Source organism: Pempheris klunzingeri, chromosome 19 (assembly GCF_042242105.1).
Source record: "Pempheris klunzingeri isolate RE-2024b chromosome 19, fPemKlu1.hap1, whole genome shotgun sequence".
Classification (NCBI taxonomy): Eukaryota; Metazoa; Chordata; class Actinopteri; order Acropomatiformes; family Pempheridae; genus Pempheris; species Pempheris klunzingeri.
The window spans coordinates 14,761,832-14,779,176 of record NC_092030.1 but is presented as its reverse complement, the minus strand read 5'-3'; the positions used below and the strand labels follow the sequence as shown (position 1 = coordinate 14,779,176).

General features: G+C 43.1%; 1 protein-coding gene across 2 annotated transcripts in view; it reads right to left on the bottom strand.

Moving 5' to 3' along the window:
* Window positions 1–1,660: 1,660 nt before the first annotated feature.
* Window positions 1,661–17,345, bottom strand: part of sema4d (sema domain, immunoglobulin domain (Ig), transmembrane domain (TM) and short cytoplasmic domain, (semaphorin) 4D) — a 37,891-nt gene continuing 22,206 nt past the window's right edge. Inside the window, exons 4-21 of one of the 2 annotated variants that reach the window (XM_070850778.1) lie at window positions 13,471–13,604; window positions 11,648–11,793; window positions 11,489–11,551; window positions 11,262–11,360; window positions 11,065–11,158; window positions 10,767–10,883; window positions 10,437–10,588; window positions 9,757–9,932; window positions 9,265–9,421; window positions 8,846–9,068; window positions 8,435–8,547; window positions 7,931–8,103; window positions 7,635–7,681; window positions 6,942–7,316; window positions 4,871–5,110; window positions 3,712–3,924; window positions 3,492–3,583; window positions 1,661–2,466 (exon numbers count right to left, since the gene is read on the bottom strand). In XM_070850778.1, the coding sequence (XP_070706879.1) occupies window positions 2,446–2,466; window positions 3,492–3,583; window positions 3,712–3,924; window positions 4,871–5,110; window positions 6,942–7,316; window positions 7,635–7,681; window positions 7,931–8,103; window positions 8,435–8,547; window positions 8,846–9,068; window positions 9,265–9,421; window positions 9,757–9,932; window positions 10,437–10,588; window positions 10,767–10,883; window positions 11,065–11,158; window positions 11,262–11,360; window positions 11,489–11,551; window positions 11,648–11,793; window positions 13,471–13,567 (2,598 nt within the window). In that variant the 5' untranslated portion in view covers window positions 13,568–13,604 and the 3' untranslated portion in view covers window positions 1,661–2,445. Of the gene's footprint in view, window positions 2,467–3,491; window positions 3,584–3,711; window positions 3,925–4,870; window positions 5,111–5,897; window positions 7,317–7,634; window positions 7,682–7,930; window positions 8,104–8,434; window positions 8,548–8,845; window positions 9,069–9,264; window positions 9,422–9,756; window positions 9,933–10,436; window positions 10,589–10,766; window positions 10,884–11,064; window positions 11,159–11,261; window positions 11,361–11,488; window positions 11,552–11,647; window positions 11,794–13,470; window positions 13,605–17,345 lie in introns of those variants that run through there. The other variant, XM_070850777.1, reaches the window with a different exon arrangement.

Here is a 17,345-nt window from a genome sequence, read left to right as displayed (position 1 = left end):
TTATCTCAAAAATGTGTTGCAAGCGAATATACTATTAGTACAGGCAGAATGACGACCACTATGAGTACAGGCGTGCAACACCTATCACTAAAATCGTTACTTTACCGCAAACAAGCTAGCAAACTGTAGGTCTGTTAAATGAATCTGCATTACTCAGGCTCACATTTACCAAAACAGTTCTAGCTAGTCTTCTTCTTTGAAGGCATTTCTTTGGTAAACAGAAAAATATTACTCAAAGCACTTTAGATGAGGCTTAACATCACCGTTGTGTCGCTTGTTCAAGTTTCTTTTCGGGTTTGCCATCGGCTCATTACAGCTACAGCTACAACAGCAGCTCTCACTAGCAGTCCGTTAGCAGTAGGTGTTGTGCGCGCCTTGACCTCCGGGGGGCAGTGTTGACCTCCTCACGGCTCAGAGAGACTCGCTGCTACATTTTCCACATTTTCTCAGCCAAAGAGCTCAGTTTTTGCAAAGATGTGGGTCTTATGCCCATTGCCGTATATGGGATCCCTCTGCTCCTGCACCTGTCAAACAACTCTACATCCAACGTGCCTGAAATATTAACTTGTTGAAATAATCAGTAAGACATCCCTGTTTTTCATCTGTGTTTACTGGTGTGTTGCAAGGATTTGCATTAGCTTAAGCTCACAACAATTCTGATTTCATACACTGCGGAGGAGGAACATTGTCTTGTGACATCATGTGAGATCCAGCAAAATGGGCTGAATTTGTGGGTGATGCAAACAGCGAGTGCTTTAAACAGTAATGCTGCTTTTTTTTGTGATGGGTGAATAGTCTTACATGGCTCATGTCATTGTTAATGTGTGATTAGAGGTTCTTAGACCATCAGACAGTGTCTAATTAAAAAAAAGGGATAATTGACATTTACAATTTTCAGATAACTTTGCTGCTGTGACATTTTTAGTCACGTATTACTTGATAAACAAAGGACCACATATATACGTTTTCCCCCTTTTTTGCTTGTGCTCCTGTATTTGGTCACAAGAGGGTGCTATAGCTCCAGTTGTAGATGGCTCCATGAAAGGTATTGAAACATTTCACTGCAATGCTGAGCTACAGAAACTGGCAATAAACATCAAATGTAGGATTTTCCCCAGTTGGATTGTTGTTCTTAATATTATACTAAACATGCCTATTTAAACAATTTTTTGTCTTATTCCCACTTATATTGTTATTTTATGCCCACTCGTCTACATATCTGTGATGCATCAGGGCCTCAGCATTTGGCCTACAATCAACATCTATGCCACAAAGGAAATGAGTTTTTAGCCAAGGACACTGTATCCTCTGAAAATGTCATAACTGGCTTCTGAGGAGAAACACATGGTGGAGATTGGTTAATAATTCAGGTCGTAGAAAGTGTTCCTGAGGAAAAAAGGCTGACGTGTCACAGTGCCACTCTAGTTTGATCCTGCAGGAGTAATAACCTTTTCGCAAGTGGGTGAAACAGGTATGTGAATATTTATTCTATCATGTATTAAAAAGGTGATGAACATGCTTACTTGAAACATAGCAAAAATGTAGCAACAGATAAGACAAACTCCCTTTATTTCTGCTTCAAAGGCAAATAGGTAGTCACAGTCGTAATGTGAACAAAAACTGCAGACAGAAAGCAGTAAGGTATAGACTCTTACTCTGTTACTCAACCTATGCAGTTTGGATGCTAGGGTTGTTGTTTTTTTATTTCACTTTTGGTGATACAATCTTCCTTACTGCCAAGCATAAGAGTTATACTGTGGTTGAAAAGTGTCGTACTTCCCACAGTAACCTGCTCCATTCCTGGAATCAAAATCCTGTGATGGAGTGTAGGCTTTGACTCTCTGGGAGGAAAAAAAAAAAAAAAAAAGATTAAAGACACTGTAAAATCTTGAGTGAAAATGTCAAACTGCAAGGTAGCTCTGAAGGACCGTATTGAGGCTTTGGAAGGCAGCGAAGGTGCAAAAATCCAAGGTATTTGTAAAATAAACCTAACTAGAAACAGGCCTAAACCGTCACAGATGTTGCTTCACTTTACAAATACAGATCAGTGCTTCTCTGGACCGTCAGTTTTGTTGTTCCACACAGACACTGCTTTCAAGATTTTCATTTGCATCAATAAAAATAGAAGTAAATGAGTGCTTGGTAGAAAAGCAGCTCACACGTCCTCAGACTGAGGCAACAGATGAGCTTCATCTCCTCATCAGTTTTGGAAGGAGTCCCAACACCGTCACCACAACCCGCCGAGCCCCTGCAGCGGGCAGGTGTTGTGAATTCTTTGCTGCACGGTCCATCAAACTCCTGTGTAAGAGGTGACTCTGGGACATTGTGTTCCATCTGCTTATAATAGTTTTCAGTGTCAAAAAGGTGTGGTCCAACTAGGCTGGGGACCATGTTCACAACCAGAGTCAGCAAGCACAAGTTAAGCTCGCGATATCCTCACAGAGCTCAGTGGCCATCACAGCTTTCCTGTGGAGGGAAAAACAGAGCTGTACTGTACAAGTAGAAAAGGATATTTAGTGATTTAGTGATCTATAGTCTTCTATAGCCTCTCTAAATACATTAAAGACATCAGACGCTGTCATTCGCCACGTTAATGTTAATATCCGAGGTTAAACTAGCTTGGTTCTTGACCACTGAATCACTGCACGCATGTCAGATTGAAGCGCAGTGGTCATTCAGTCTGAATGTCAGGCTAAAGTTAAACTACTTTACTAGCTTTGCATGTATTTTGCTTTTGTTTTCTGGTCACACTTGATGCATGCATGTAGTACACCAGCACTCAAACTGGAAAAAAAAAAAAAGAGATTAGAGATGTCAATCTTAAAACTTTTATGCATCTTTATCCAAACCTGTAAAGCTACAGGCACAGGTGGATATATAAAGCAAACATAAAGACATAAAGTTCCCTTTAATGTGACAGTCAGAAAGGCCGCCGGTGCCCATTATGAACTAAATAGAAAAAAACGTGTAGAAACAGGAGAAAGAACTGTGATGTAGTTGTGAACTCAAATCTACTGCGTACTAATAGATCCCATTACTTGCTTCCAACAAGTTCAGTTTAGAGAAAAATGTTTTTGGAGGAATCCTCTAGTGACCCATAAAAAAGGAACACGTAAGGGTTTTCTTATTTCCTACACAATTAGACTAGCTGAGTGTGGTTAGTAGATCACATGGATCAGAAGATGTAGTTAAGTGTAACGTAGTTAAGTAAAGCATTGCAGGAACAGCTAGTAGTAGCATTTTAGTTAAGTCCCAGATCACCGTTTGCCATTCAGACTGTAGATTAAAAGATCATTCATTTGGCTTTAGCTTTGTGTCCCCATTTATTTGTCAATCCCCCAAAAAATCTGGACTTGGCACTGGAAAAAAAAAAAACTCAAACTGGTATAGAGAGGACAAAGCACTTGGCCAAAGCCAAACATACGGCGCATGATGTAAGTTGACGCAGACGACTGCACAGTACACACCCACATGCAAGAACGCCGACCTACCCAGGCCTTTTCCCATCTTTTTAGCAGTTGTTCATGCTCAGTGAGCGCACCCCTCCATTGGTTCAAATCCCTGGATGGAATGCTTTCCTCATCTGTCAAATAACAACAGCTTTTATGGATAGAAACCAATACAAATGGCCATCTCTAATAATACACAATGGCAGTTGCATTTCTGTCAACCAATCGCAGGCACTCAAATACATCCACCAGGTCCAGATACCTCCAATGGTGAGGCGGAGGTCGACCTCAGACATGTCATTTCCTGTGCTGGCCTCAGCGACACAGTGGTAACGGGCGTCCTTGATCAGCGGCCCCTCTTTGAGCCAGCTGCTCACTAGTACCTCCCTCTGACCCAGCGGCCGGCGGTACTCCATTATGGGGGTGTCCAGACTGTGCCCGTTTATTAGCCAGTGAATGTGGACATCACTGGGACCTGAGGGACAGAATTGGACTTCATGTTTGACCACCTGATGGTCACTGGTCAGGGACACTGACACGTCACTTGCATGTTCTGTACATGAAATGGGAATAATTGCCTTTGGTGGACCCATGTGTTTACCAGATCACCAATATTAAACATTTTTCTAACAATTTATAATTTTCAGTAGTGCTTTTTGCCACTGTCCTCATTATTGAGTCCGCATTGTTAGAAAATATGAGCGACGACTTAAGTAAAAAACATAAGAAAACAAACCAGGGTTGAGAACATTTGACAAGATTTATTCAGCCTCCCTACCAAGAGCAATAGTCCCAAAATTTCCCCTAGATTTATGTACATCTTCAAAGGTATTTTCCCATATATACACATGTATTTACACTTGTTTACAGGCACAAAAAAAAATCCAGGTTTAGTGTTGAGATGTAAGACATTTGAGCATACTATGATTTGTTCTGAGGAAAGATTCTCAACACCCTGGATAAAGAGGATCCACTTCTGAAGTTTACAGGCTTCCTGCTCTAACACAATATACAAAAAAAGTGTACCTTTCATTCTCATAGATTTGAGAACTGCGAGACAACCAGATCATCGATGAGTTTGAATGTTTAATATTGAATTCCAGTTTTGTCTTTTTACCATTCACTCATTAAACATTCTACGACACACCTAAAAATCGAGAAAAATAGTTCTCCACGAGTCAGACAAAAAAAAAAAAATGGGCAGGCTTGTTTTAAACAAATCCAGAAACAAACACACACACACACACACACACACATTCCAGGTTAGTTTACGTTTGAGAAATGGTAACATGCCGGTAGTAGAAAGGAGAGGGAATGAGTGAAAATGAATGGCACAGAGAAAAGGGGGGGGGGGGGGGTTTAGAGAGCAATAGATTTCCAAACCGACTGTTAGCCGAGTCATTGTCGCAGGCACCACTCACCCAAGGCCAGGCAGAAGAGCAGGAAGGCCTCCTGGGCGTGAACCCCCCAGGCCTGGTCCTTCAACAGGGGAGGCAACAGTCTAACCTCTGCCTCCCGGGCCTCCACACTGTGGGGCTTGGTGGAGGAGGAGGAAGAGGATGTGGTGGAAGAAGAGGAGGAAGAGGAGGAGGAAGGGAGGGCAGAGGGAGCGCTACTTCCAGAGGAGGACAGGGAAGATGAGGTGTCGACAGGAGAGGAGGCTGTGAGGGAGGGAGTGATGGGAAAAAGAGAGTATTGAGGAAAATAGGAAATCTAAGCAAGCGGTGACATGCAACACAGAAAGAAGGGAGACTAATAAATGAGGGCTAGGATCTTAAAACCAAATCTGCTGCAATAAATTAAGTTTAAAAAAAAAAGATCACAACTACTTATACAATAGACAAAATGATATTACCACAAATGTGACGCATCTTAAATAATAATTCTCTGAAAATGTTCTAAAACTGAAGGCTTCATTAAAAATAATTATAAAAAAATATCTTCAGATTGTTTCCAGGGTTTTTTTTTTTTTAGAAAAAGAATAAGTGATGGTTGATATCAAGCATCATGTCATACAGAGCATATTTAACAGTTATTAACAGACCACTTAAGGGAGGAGGACTAGTAAAGGTTAATACACAGGACCTTCAAAAAGTGTATCCATGTAGGAATGTCGACTTCACAAGGAGCAAAAAAAAAAAAGACAACAGAAAATCAATATTGTCACCCAAGACATTTCTACACAACGTGGTGGTTTGATTTATTCCAGCATTTTTCTATTACGCAAGTCGTCACCTGTCCACTTGTTCTCTTTTCCTGACCTTCAAACCTACACTGCCACCTCACCCAGTGAGATTAGGGCCCACATACCAGGTGCTGCAGATGGCAAGACAGTACAACAAAGCCAGGCTATAATGTACTGCGCAAATCTTCCCTGAGAAATTACTGTAATGTTGAAGCATTTACCCAAGTCCAATAGCCTACATATTGCTTCAACAAAAAAAAAAAAAAAAAAAGAAAGAAAAACGCAAAAGCTTTGAGAGATCATTTTCCCCCCAAGCTGTACAAAAAATGACTCCAATTTGGAAAACATCAGGGTAACTTACCAATTTGGTAAACAATGTTTCCAATTTGGAATTTAACAAATAGCTTTTCTTGCTGGACTAAGCTGAGAGGGTGCAGCTTCTGTGACTACAGCTGATTTGCTTCCATCATAAGTCCTAAACCAGACTGCAGGAGTTAAATCTCTACATGCAAGTGGGACACCTGACTTAAGCCTTACAATGGTTAAACTTCATGTGATGCTGTACACTTGACACCACTTGGACTTTTAAGTTGTGGGAAGTACAGCAAGAGAATGACCCCCCCTATAAAATAGTTTGTATGTCGAGAGGACCAAAAGCAGAGCAGAGGCTTCTGACTAGCAGTAAGGTTCATCTGCATCTGCAAACTGGATGGGCTGAGATTCACAGTCCACATCAAAGGGTTTCTCCTGGGAGGGGCTGTCGCCTCTGAAGCCGTGAGAGGGGATCTGACCATTGCCACACTCCGGCTCAGTCTCGTACCCAGTGTCACGGAGCGCCCGGAGGTTCTGAGTGGTTTGGCTGCCGTTCTGCGTCGGTTGCTCAGTCATGTTAATTTTGTCAGTTGCAGACGTTTCCATTAGACCTGCTTCACAGGCCCGATACTCAGGCTGATGGGCGCTCTTGTGACTGCCCAACAGAGCCGCTCGCAGCCGCAGGCAGGGAGCTGGAAGATACTGCATGTAGCAGTTGTACGCCAGTGCAGCCAGGAAGAGGAGGAAAAACAGGAGGAAGAGAAAGAGGAGGGCGGTGCTGTTGTTGTGCTGTAAATACTCAGCCGCCGGGTCCTGGCTGTCTGGGCGGGGGGCGCTGGAGCTCGGGGGAAGATGCTGCTTTGGCTGGAACTTGATTGTGCTGCTGGGGGGCGGGGTTAGTGATGAGTCAGTTTGGGGTGGGGAGGTGAATTGGACTGTGGCTGTGAAGCTGGGGGGGGCAAGGGCCGAAGTTAGCGGGGCTCTGTCTGTCTTACCATTACCTTCAGCTGCACGTGTGCTAGATGACTCCTGGCTGAGGGTGGTGGTCACGTGCCCTGCCTGGTGGGGGGGTCTGGGCGGCAGATCCAGAGTCAGGACGTATGCAGCCAGGAGGCGGCTGAAGTTCTTCCCGGCAGCGGGGGCCCATTCCACTGACCAGCACTCGTAGTGACCTTGATCCTCTGGAGCCACGCTGTAAATAAGGAGACCATGTTCGCCTATGAGGTGGAAGCGAGAGGCCTCGGTGAGAACCGAGCCGTTGGATTTCCACATCACCTGGGCTAGGTTGGAGTGTACCAGGCACGGCAGCTCAGCAGAGCTCCCAGGTTTCACTGTCACACTCTGGTGGTCCTTCAGAGACCGACCTGACACTGCGAGGCACAACAGAAAGAAAACCTATGGTCAGTTAAATACTGACTTAGTGTGATCTGCTTTAAACAGACATCAGTGGACAATCACACTGCATGACTTGCCTTTGGGTTTGGTTATGCTAAGGTATTATGATAATAAGTATCCAGGATGATATTTATAACAATGTAACATTCATAGATCACTTGGCTTGATTAACGTTTTTATATAGTGGAAGGCTTTATTACGGTGCAAAAACATTTTGTGTTAGGAAGCCACTTTTTACTCTTTCATTATCCACATCATAAAACGTTCAGGTATGTGAGCATGTTGCAGCCTACCTGAAGGACACTTGTCTGCGTCACCTTTCAGACTCTGGATTAGCCTCCTGAAAAAGAAAAACAAGACAACATTTTTAAGACAAAGTGAAATGCACACACAGTCTGAAATGAAAGAAAAATCTAGTCTGGGACAGTAAAGCAGGTTAAACTGGGTGGAGTATCGGTAAAGATGTTGTACAATGGTAGTTTTGCTTTTCTTACCGAGTGTAACAATGCATGAGCGGAGTACCGGTATGTAGAGAAAAGATGGATTGATAGGGAGTGAATGTTACAAGTCTAGCGTGCTGATGCGTTACCTGAGCTGCTGGCTGGGAGTATCAAAGATGTTAACACAGGCAGCAGTGTGAGGGTCCCAGGCGCAGTATGGGTCTCGAGCCAGGAGACAGTCATCGCAGGACAGATACCTGCTACAGAAGGCTGTGGGTGACTGGACTACACCCGAGTCTGAGCCAGCATACAGTGATCGCGTCTGTGGAAGCACAAACTTGTTCACGTAAATATGCCAGAGAAAGAGAGCACAAACTCACACGTTAAATACACCTTATTGATTATTTTGGAATTTTACCAGGTTCAAATGCCAAAAAGATGAACCCTTCACCACACACACGAAACAGGTCTACATCCATTCCATTATCTGTATTGCTTAGGGTTGCCGAGTCTACAAATCAGTCTCATCTGATTTACAGAAATACCGGTTTTGCTGCTATAGTAGAAAACCAACACAAACACACTGCCTGTGTAGGTGTGTATTTGTTAAGGTTAAAACACCAGTTACTAGCCATTACAGTAAAGTCACTGACCTCAGAGGACAACAGCAGATTCTTGATGGACTCAGAGTTCTTCAGGAGCTCAATTTCCTCCACCATGTGCACTTCTCCATCAATAACTACTGATTTGTGCAGGACCCCCTTATCTAAAGACGAGAGTGGTGAAATGTCAATCATTCAGTTAGGGTTGAAGAAAGAAATTAGCTTCTTTAAGACAAAATTGCAACGTGGGCTGTGCTGAATGATCGGTACACCCAACCAATCGAGGTGTAGTTCAATTGATGGTATCGTCTGCATTTCAAAAGTTTGAGATCTATAAACACCACCTACGTTATGATGAGGCCTCTCCTTTGAGTGGATGTACATAGTACTTGTACTATGTTTCGATTTTTTTTCGATCGTTTCAATTTCACATTCATATTCAGTTTCCTATTGAGTCCTTACCTGTGCCAGTGAAGATTACGTCATAAATGTTCCTATCAAGTGCACGGACCCTCTCCACAACAATCTGAGTGTAGTTGACATCTTTGGTGATGAGACGAGGCCCGTTGCCGATGGGCAGGACGGGATCCTCCAGCAGGGGGTGGTCCTTAACAAACTGGAGGGTCTTGTCTGGCAGCTGGAGAGAGCTGCTGATGTTCTGCTGTCGCATCAGGTTGTTAATACACTGGAGGAGGAAAAGGGCAGACAGGACAAATGAGAGTGTGTCCATATCCATTGTATGTGCGGTATAACACCCCATAAGACATGTTATTCTGTCTGCATTCTAATTATCAAACAAGACATTCCCTCACCCTGGATGACAAAGTTTGCACCAAACTGAGCTCAGTCTTAATTATTCCAGCTGTGCCAAAGATACTTACTGCTCCAGGACGTGGAGAAGGAGTTATGCCATTGTACCGGACCCACTTGGTGTGGGACTGCTCCACTGTAGCCTTCTGCATGTACTTGCCCTTGGAGAAGACCTCTTCCACAGCAGTCATGTTGTAAGCACACACTGCCGACAGGCCTACATTGCCCCTGTGGGACGAGGATGTTGGAGTCGGGACAGAAAAAGGGGAGGAGAGAGAAGTGAATTTAAGGACCTGCAGTATATCAGATTATTAGATTATGGAATAGAATAGAATAGTTCCTTTATTGATCCTTCACAGGAGATTATTTTGTCACGGCACCAGTACAGACAGACAACAAACAGCCACCCCAATACAACCAACACTTAAGGCACAAAAACAATAGTAAAAAAAGGAAACATTATATGAAAATATAAAATATGTACAATCTAAAATAATATCCCACTCCCCCCCCAATTTTCTGACCCCTACTGCTGTCCTACTCAGGATATTCAAACGACTGACCACTGGGATGTGAAAGCCCCGTAGATGACCGTGTCCCTCCAGTCTGCTCCCTTCAGGATGAAGACATCATGCACAACATTGAAAACAAAGTTGAGCTCGGGCATGGAGCACACCAGCTTGGCTTTCAGGAAGGACGTCCATTTCTTCTGCAGAGTGCGCTGCCCCCCGAGGTCACCCTGGGGAAAGGAGGTTTGTTTTCAGCACGTTGGGCGGTGAGAGAAGAAGCAGAGGACAGAGGTGGCAGGAAAAAGATGAGAAGAGGAAGACAAACTGCAGCTTTAAGAGTGTGTGCAAGGGTTTAATTTCCACTGGGGGTGTCCAACAGTGGTCCACATAAGAGGATGATTCTTAACAAAAAATGGTTTATACACTCATCTCAGCACACAGTTATTACCATTCACTCCAGGCAATAAGTTTAACTAGCAACAGCGAGTACTTGGGGTTGATTAGTGAGGAGAAATGGGAGCTGGGCACTTGTGTGTGCATGATGCAACAAATAACACTGCTTTAATAACCGACTAGTTGTAGTCGATTTGTGCAATATGAGGTCAGGTTAGATCAATACAAACGATGCAAGATTAATGGAAGGAGGGAGAAAGACGTACATGAGGACCACAGGAACATAAGGCCTAAAGAGGGATGCTGCTGGTATGTGCAGATGGCAAATGACGTGTGCTGACCTTACAGACGCGCGCCACCCTGGGGATGAGCAGCTTGCCAAAGAATTCATACTCCACCGACACCTCAGTGAAGAAATAGTATATTTTATCGTCCTCGCCATCTCCTCTGTTTCTCCCATCCCTGATCACGTCGGCAAAAACAAAACTGGGCTCTGCAAGGACAGCAGGGAGAGGAGAGAAGGGATTAGTTCAACAGAGAATGGGAAAGAAAGGCTGGGATGATTGATCTGCTATTGACAAAGCCTCTTTGTATGTAAAAACATCCTCTTCTGACAAGCTAACAATCTTTAAATTAAAGATGTTCACTTGTCATGTATTGTCCCAACTCACCATTGAGCCACGACGTGGAGTACTCAGTCCTCAGCAGGGACTGGGATGGAGAATATCTGGATATAATCGGTTCACTGCCTAAGAAGTTATAAGCTGTCCCTGAGTACAGCTCTCCATCTGATAGAAAAGCAGGAAATATAACAAAAAAGCAATTTATTGTCCAGCAAGTCAATTCTGCCTTGCTGCCCTTCAAAAAAATAAAAATAAAAAGATCATTGGGGATTATTATGCATTTTACTGCAGGGCTAACAACAGAAAGAGCTCTTTGTGAAATGACATAAAACTGGCCTCCACTCACCAACCATGACAGTAGTAAAGCTTTGTGAGGGGTCAAAGGAGCACTTTCCCCTGCCGTCTTCAGGTCGACCATCCAACGAGAAGTCTGCAAGGTTCTGAAAGAGGAGATTTGATTTCAGATAATAGGCAAGGCCGAGCGCATGTTTATTTGTGCAGTGTAGTGTTCCCAGTGTGAGGAGGGACTGAGCATTAACCTACCAAGTAGTCGCACTGAGGTTGAAAGGCGTGTGTGCCACAGACGTACAGCCGCTCATCGTCTACGACTTGAAGCACCCGAATGTAGTTTAGACAGTCCCTCTGGAGAGAAAGAGGCAATAAACTAATGAAACTATACTATATATTTCTATTGTAGACTCTTTAACACCACAAAGTGATTCTGGCACCATACAGATTAAACAACATTAACGTATTAATTATTAACTAACCTCTTTTGATTTGCCTTTAAGTGTGCACATCATCATGGGGCTTTCTGCAACTGTCCACTGAACCTAAAAATAGTTCATAGAAGAAAATCAAATCATCAGAAAATTTTACAAGTATTTATTTTTTTCTCCTGTCGTCCCAGATCTCCAGCATTTTCCTACCTTGTTGTGTCTGACTGTCACATTCTTCTTGCTGAGCTCAAAGATGGCCTCCCTGGCTCCAACATACAGTGCGTCCTTTTTCTCGCTCAGCAGCAGCGTGGAGTAGTTGAAGATGTTGGGCTCCGAAAACTCCATCAGATCTAAATCTGAGCACGAAACCGTTGGATCACATTACAACAGCATCCAAAACGGCCATACACTACACATGATTAAATTCCCCAATATTGTTGTAGAGTAAAACAAGCTGCTGTAATCCATAGTTTTATATTAGCAAAGGATCAAATGTGTCAAAGGGCCGCTTGTTGTGACAATCGCAGATTATTTTCACCAAACCCTCCAGTGCCCTTAGGCTCTATATAGGATTTTAATTTCTTTTAGCTCATTATTTTAGGTTTACGGGGTGCAACTGTCTCGCTGTGTTGTCTCACTCTCACTGCTCTCATCAGTGTCATTTCCAGTCAAGGCAGACAGCCGTTTTCAGGGAAGGAAATGCTCTGATAAATGCACTGCACCCTACCTGCTCCGCACCAATCAGCAGAGTGTCAAAGTTAGCAACTAGCTGGTAAATATCGTGGGGTTGGCTATTATTCTCAGGAGATGGTGGAGACCAAAACAGAGCTAAACGGAGACGTGAACATTGCACCTCCATTAATCAGGTGGCCGGAAACATTAAAGCCGTTCTATTGCTCCACGTGTGTTAGGTTGGTAAACAGGCCAAAGAAAAGCAGTTAATGCAGATTTAGTTTGCCTTGTGTTCATCAGGAGTAAACAACTAGATATCAACAATGTCAACAAAGGGGGCCGATGTAATCTGGGAATAAGGCCACCAAAACACAACTTTGATTACTGTAGAGCCTGCACCCAGACACATGCTTCTGCCTTTCTAGGTGAGACGCATTAAGGTTGTGTTAGGCGCATCTCTCATTATACAGTGCGTTGTGATTGATGGCAAACCTAGTGGAGATTTCGTGTCTAGCTGGCTTTGGTTGTGCCAGGTGCAAGTGGGTTCGGGTTGCAGGTGCCTGAACATAAACACCACAATGATGAAAGCAAATACCCTCAGTGACTGACTGAAGCAGTGACTGTGCCACAGTGAGTGGAGGAACTTGACTTTGTTAAAGGGTGAGCTGTACCGGTTCTCACAGAGCGACTGAGTTACTGGAGCTATTTATGTAAACGTCAGCGTGTAAACAGAACGTCCGCCTGACAGGAAGTACTCACACTTGAGAGCCTGTGGTGAGACTGAGGGCAGTCCCTTGAGAGACACGAAAGAAAACAGCTGTCGCCAAACTATCTACTGTGAACCTTGAGAAAGACAGTTTTGATATGTTTTGAAGATCTATTCATACATTTTGATAGCTCTGTTCTCCATGCATTGCCAGTAATTTAACTGAACATTACATAAGCTCATATATATCAGCTCAGACTAAAAAATTATGACTCCCATACTGAGCTTCTTTCAACTTGGTTTCAATTTAAATCAGCGGAAGGGCTTCAAAAGGACATTTACTAGATATTTTACAGATTTACTGTAAAAAGGACACAGAAGTACAGGGATGTTGCTCACAAAAGCCTTTAATAGTGACTAATATATTAAATATTTGATTACTTGATACATTTAGAATTCTATTGATTAGAGAACTTATAACAAGCACCAATTTGAATTTACTAGAACTAAAGTGCATGTCTCTATTGCTCTACTGTATCTTATCTATTACTAACATACTATTCATTATCAGCAAATGTGTGACTGCTCAAACAACCAATCATTAAATCACTCTGAAAAATTACATGTATATAATGTTTTCCGCATTAAGCCTTACCTTGGTGTCTCCAGGAGGTTCGAGGCACAGCGTGGGGTCCATGGGTGGAGACCTCAAGGAGCAGCCCCAGAAACACTCCCAGCACTCCAAAACCCATATTAGACTCTGATAACTTCGGAACTGTGAAGTTTCCTCTGCAACACATAAGCAAAGCGACCTGACTCACCAAAAGAAAAGTGTAACGAGGATGCAGAAATGAACGAGTTCCTCATAGACTGATTTTATCAACGCAGCACAGACAGCAAAAAGGAGACCTGCATCAAATCCACTTCCCTCATTCTGAAAGCTGGCAGGGCTGATTCATCCTCTTTGATTCATCCTCATCGCTTAGGAAGCTCAGAGAGCACATCAACATGCATTTGAATAAAATCAGGGAAAGACATTTTGGACAGAAACTGCACAATAAAAAAAAAAAAAGCCTCTCAGTAAAAGCATGTGTAAAATGTATGTTTTCACATGTGAGATGCTGATTTTTGACATTTTATAGACTAAATAATTATCAATTAAGCAAGAAAGCAATCTGAAGACTAATTGCTGAAAGTAATCGTTAGTTGCAGCCCTATATGACGCTTAGGTATGTTATTGTGAAATATCAGAAAAAACTAAAGCTCACATGATGTAGTCATGTGAGTTTTTGACCACACATGAACTGTAAACACCTCTATGTATACCTTGTTCATTAACTTTGTTTTTATTTGGCTTTTTTAGTTCTCTTGCTTCATTTGTATTGGCTTTTAAGCAAACTGTGCACACAGTCAGTCGGGCTCTGCAAGAGTCACCTATAAACTACTGCTACTTCTGTCCTTTCTCCTTCATATTCATGGTAGTACCACTCTGCATTTGCAAATTCACACTTTCATGCCAAGTGACATCTAAATGCTATCTTGTAAATGACTGGTTGAAACCATTTTAGAAATGTGGGGCTGAATAACGAATCAGGAAAACAGATGGATGTGGAGAGTTCCATGTGACTGAGGAATAAGGGGGGGGGGGGGGGGCAGTGAGGAGGAAAGAGAGGGAGGGTTGCAGCACATGATGAGGTCCTGAACTAATATGACTAACGGCGGAAGAAAAACACCCACTTGTTTGTAACAAAGACAAAAACTACACTCACACACAGCTGGCCTGACATTCAATTAATAAGTGTGTTTAAACTCCGCAGTTAATGTGGTGTGTGTGTGTGTTACGCCCATTGTACGACACCTCATTTTATCGTTGGTATATGTGTTGTGCAACAACTTAACTCCTCAGGCTTAAGAAAATCCCCTTTTGTTGAAAACTTATCTCGACTAATGTCGAGACAGAGTGAAAGGTGTGACTGCCGCAGATGACGACGACAGAATTCCTGGCAGCTATCACCAATTTGTGGAGCGTTGTGATCTTTCTGCCTTTTAACAGCTGTACCCTGGTACATTCACTTCAGGATGTGCCTGATAAGGACTCCATTAGCCTGCTCTGTGCCATTTGAACAAGCGTTTAACTTGTCCCGGCCCACCTCAGGAGGTTGATCATATTCAATGAAGTTATCATCAGTGAATAGCTTTTGTGTTTGGCGTTCAGCTTTAAAGCGCAAGACACTTGATTTGATCAACCAGAAGATATCAGAATCATTCACAATCAATTTCAAGTTGAATTTTATATTTTTTTTTAGGTCAACAGAAAAGCTGGGGGGAAAAAGCTCTCGCTTTAAAGCTTAAGTAAAATATTAAAACAAATCTCTAAATCTGTTCTCAATCCTGCTTGTAATGCAATGTTTGCCAAATTTACTGCGGTGCAGGGTTCATGCAAAATAATCTTGGTCAGTTTTCATGACTGTCAACCAAGCTCACTCTGACATGGGCGGAAGACTGATTACCTTTTATTATTCTATATTACTCTGTAAATATTATCAACACTGAAATGGTCTTACCTCACTAAGTGATTAACTGACATAATTCAATTGTAAGGCTTGAGTGCTTCCTGTCTCTTGATCCAATCAAGTGAAAAGGAGCAATGTGGGAGATGTCAGCACAAACCTAGCTTTGTACTCTGGCTTTTCTCTCTTTTAAACACAGATGAAGTTGGCTTTTACAAAACTGCAGATGACTCTGGATCGCTGATGCAGCCCTGTGTAATTGCTGAAGGCCATTGTTGTTGTAATAGGCAGGATGCAGGTGGATCTAGCTTGTCAGGCGATGAGGTGCAGTTCTCTTTTCTGAGAAAGTAAAGCGATCTGACACAAAGCAGGTTATTCTGGTTCTCCACAGCATGCTCAAAAGAAACTGAGGTACCTGCAGCACACCTTCGCAAAATGGGTGGGCCGGTCACAAGAAGGAGGGGATAAAAGGATATCGGATGTCTTGTAAGATGAGGATTGAGATAATAAAACTTTGCTCTCACAGGAAGCAACAAGCAGTCTCACTACGTCCCTGTAATATGGATTTAATTAGCATTTAAGTTACTGAAAAGAACTGTGTTCCCGAAAAAGTTCAAATCAAGAGGCTGAAGGAAGACCTAATGAATATAAATGACATACAAGGTACTATAAGTATTTTTACTACTTTAGTGGGTCATTTGTCCTGATTTTCAATTTCTTGATCAAAATTACAGAGCAACTGATTGGGTCATAGGCCAAATGAATCATTGTCAACCATTTTTAATGACCTATTAGCACCATTGTGGCTCATTCCAATCAAATATAGGTTAGTAATCAGTTACACAGCTGAGGGGGAGATCTATCAAGAGGCACAGTGTGTATACACAATCAATGAGGGTCACCACAGCCAGAGAAAAAGGGAGAGAACAATAATTGATTATTGATGTGCTTGTAAATAATAACAAATGGCCCTGGAGGTATGACCTTCCTGATACTGGGGGATTGTTTTTTCTTTGTTTGTGAGGATTTCCACCGGCTAAATCTGGCAAAGATGGAATTCCATCCCGGCTTCAGCCCTAGCCATGGACTCCACTCTGCTAGAGAGGGGTCAACTACACAAGGACCTATTGTTTACTGAAGATGAGGGTAGCCTCCACTCCACTCCACCCCCATTCACATCCACATCATCACTGCACAGTATACAACAATGAACAGAGAGACACAGAAAGAAGGGAGAGAGGCCAGAGAACGAAGGAGAAAGAAAGGCATCACTTCTCCCTCTCATCCAGTTCTTTTACAGTCGTGCCAATCTAAATGCCAGGACAGCTTAGCCATGAGCCAGGCCAGTGCTTTCAAAGATCACACAAGCCCATGAGATCTGGATCTGGATGCATCCTGTAAAGATGCTCCATATACTGTCTGATGATGGCAGCAGAAACTGTCATTGTCAAACAGAGACAGACAGAAAGTGACGCAAGCACAGTGTGAATATATGAGATAACAATACTGAACCCATGATGAAAACCCCCAGACAGACAAAATGTCTCTCAGTTTTTGCCTTTTGAAAAATCCTTTAGTAGCTCACTGCCTAAATAATAGCCTGAAACTAGACTCATCCCTCCACCCGTGCCCTCCTGACGCCTTTTATCAATGTCACCACCGAGTCCCATTTAGGACAACGCTTTAAAAACGGCTTCAAACCTCTTTTGAGTCAGTGTTACAGTAGCAGAAAGAGCACACTGGCAGCTACCCTATGCTGCTGAGAGATTTAGAGGAGTGGCCATACTGGCCTGGGATATTTAAGACGGTTACCATGCTGGCAGGTCTCTTTGAGCCCTTTGTGTTCCCCTCTCAGCTCCTTTGGCTGGGCAGGGAGGTTGACACCTGCTTGGGGGCCTTGGGGTTCCCAGCACTGTGCTGCTAACTGGGCACAGACATTGGCAGGCTGCCCACTGAGGACAGGGGACTGAGAGGGGGAAACTGGAGCGCTGCCTATCTGTGCACTGGCACTTTGAGTGTG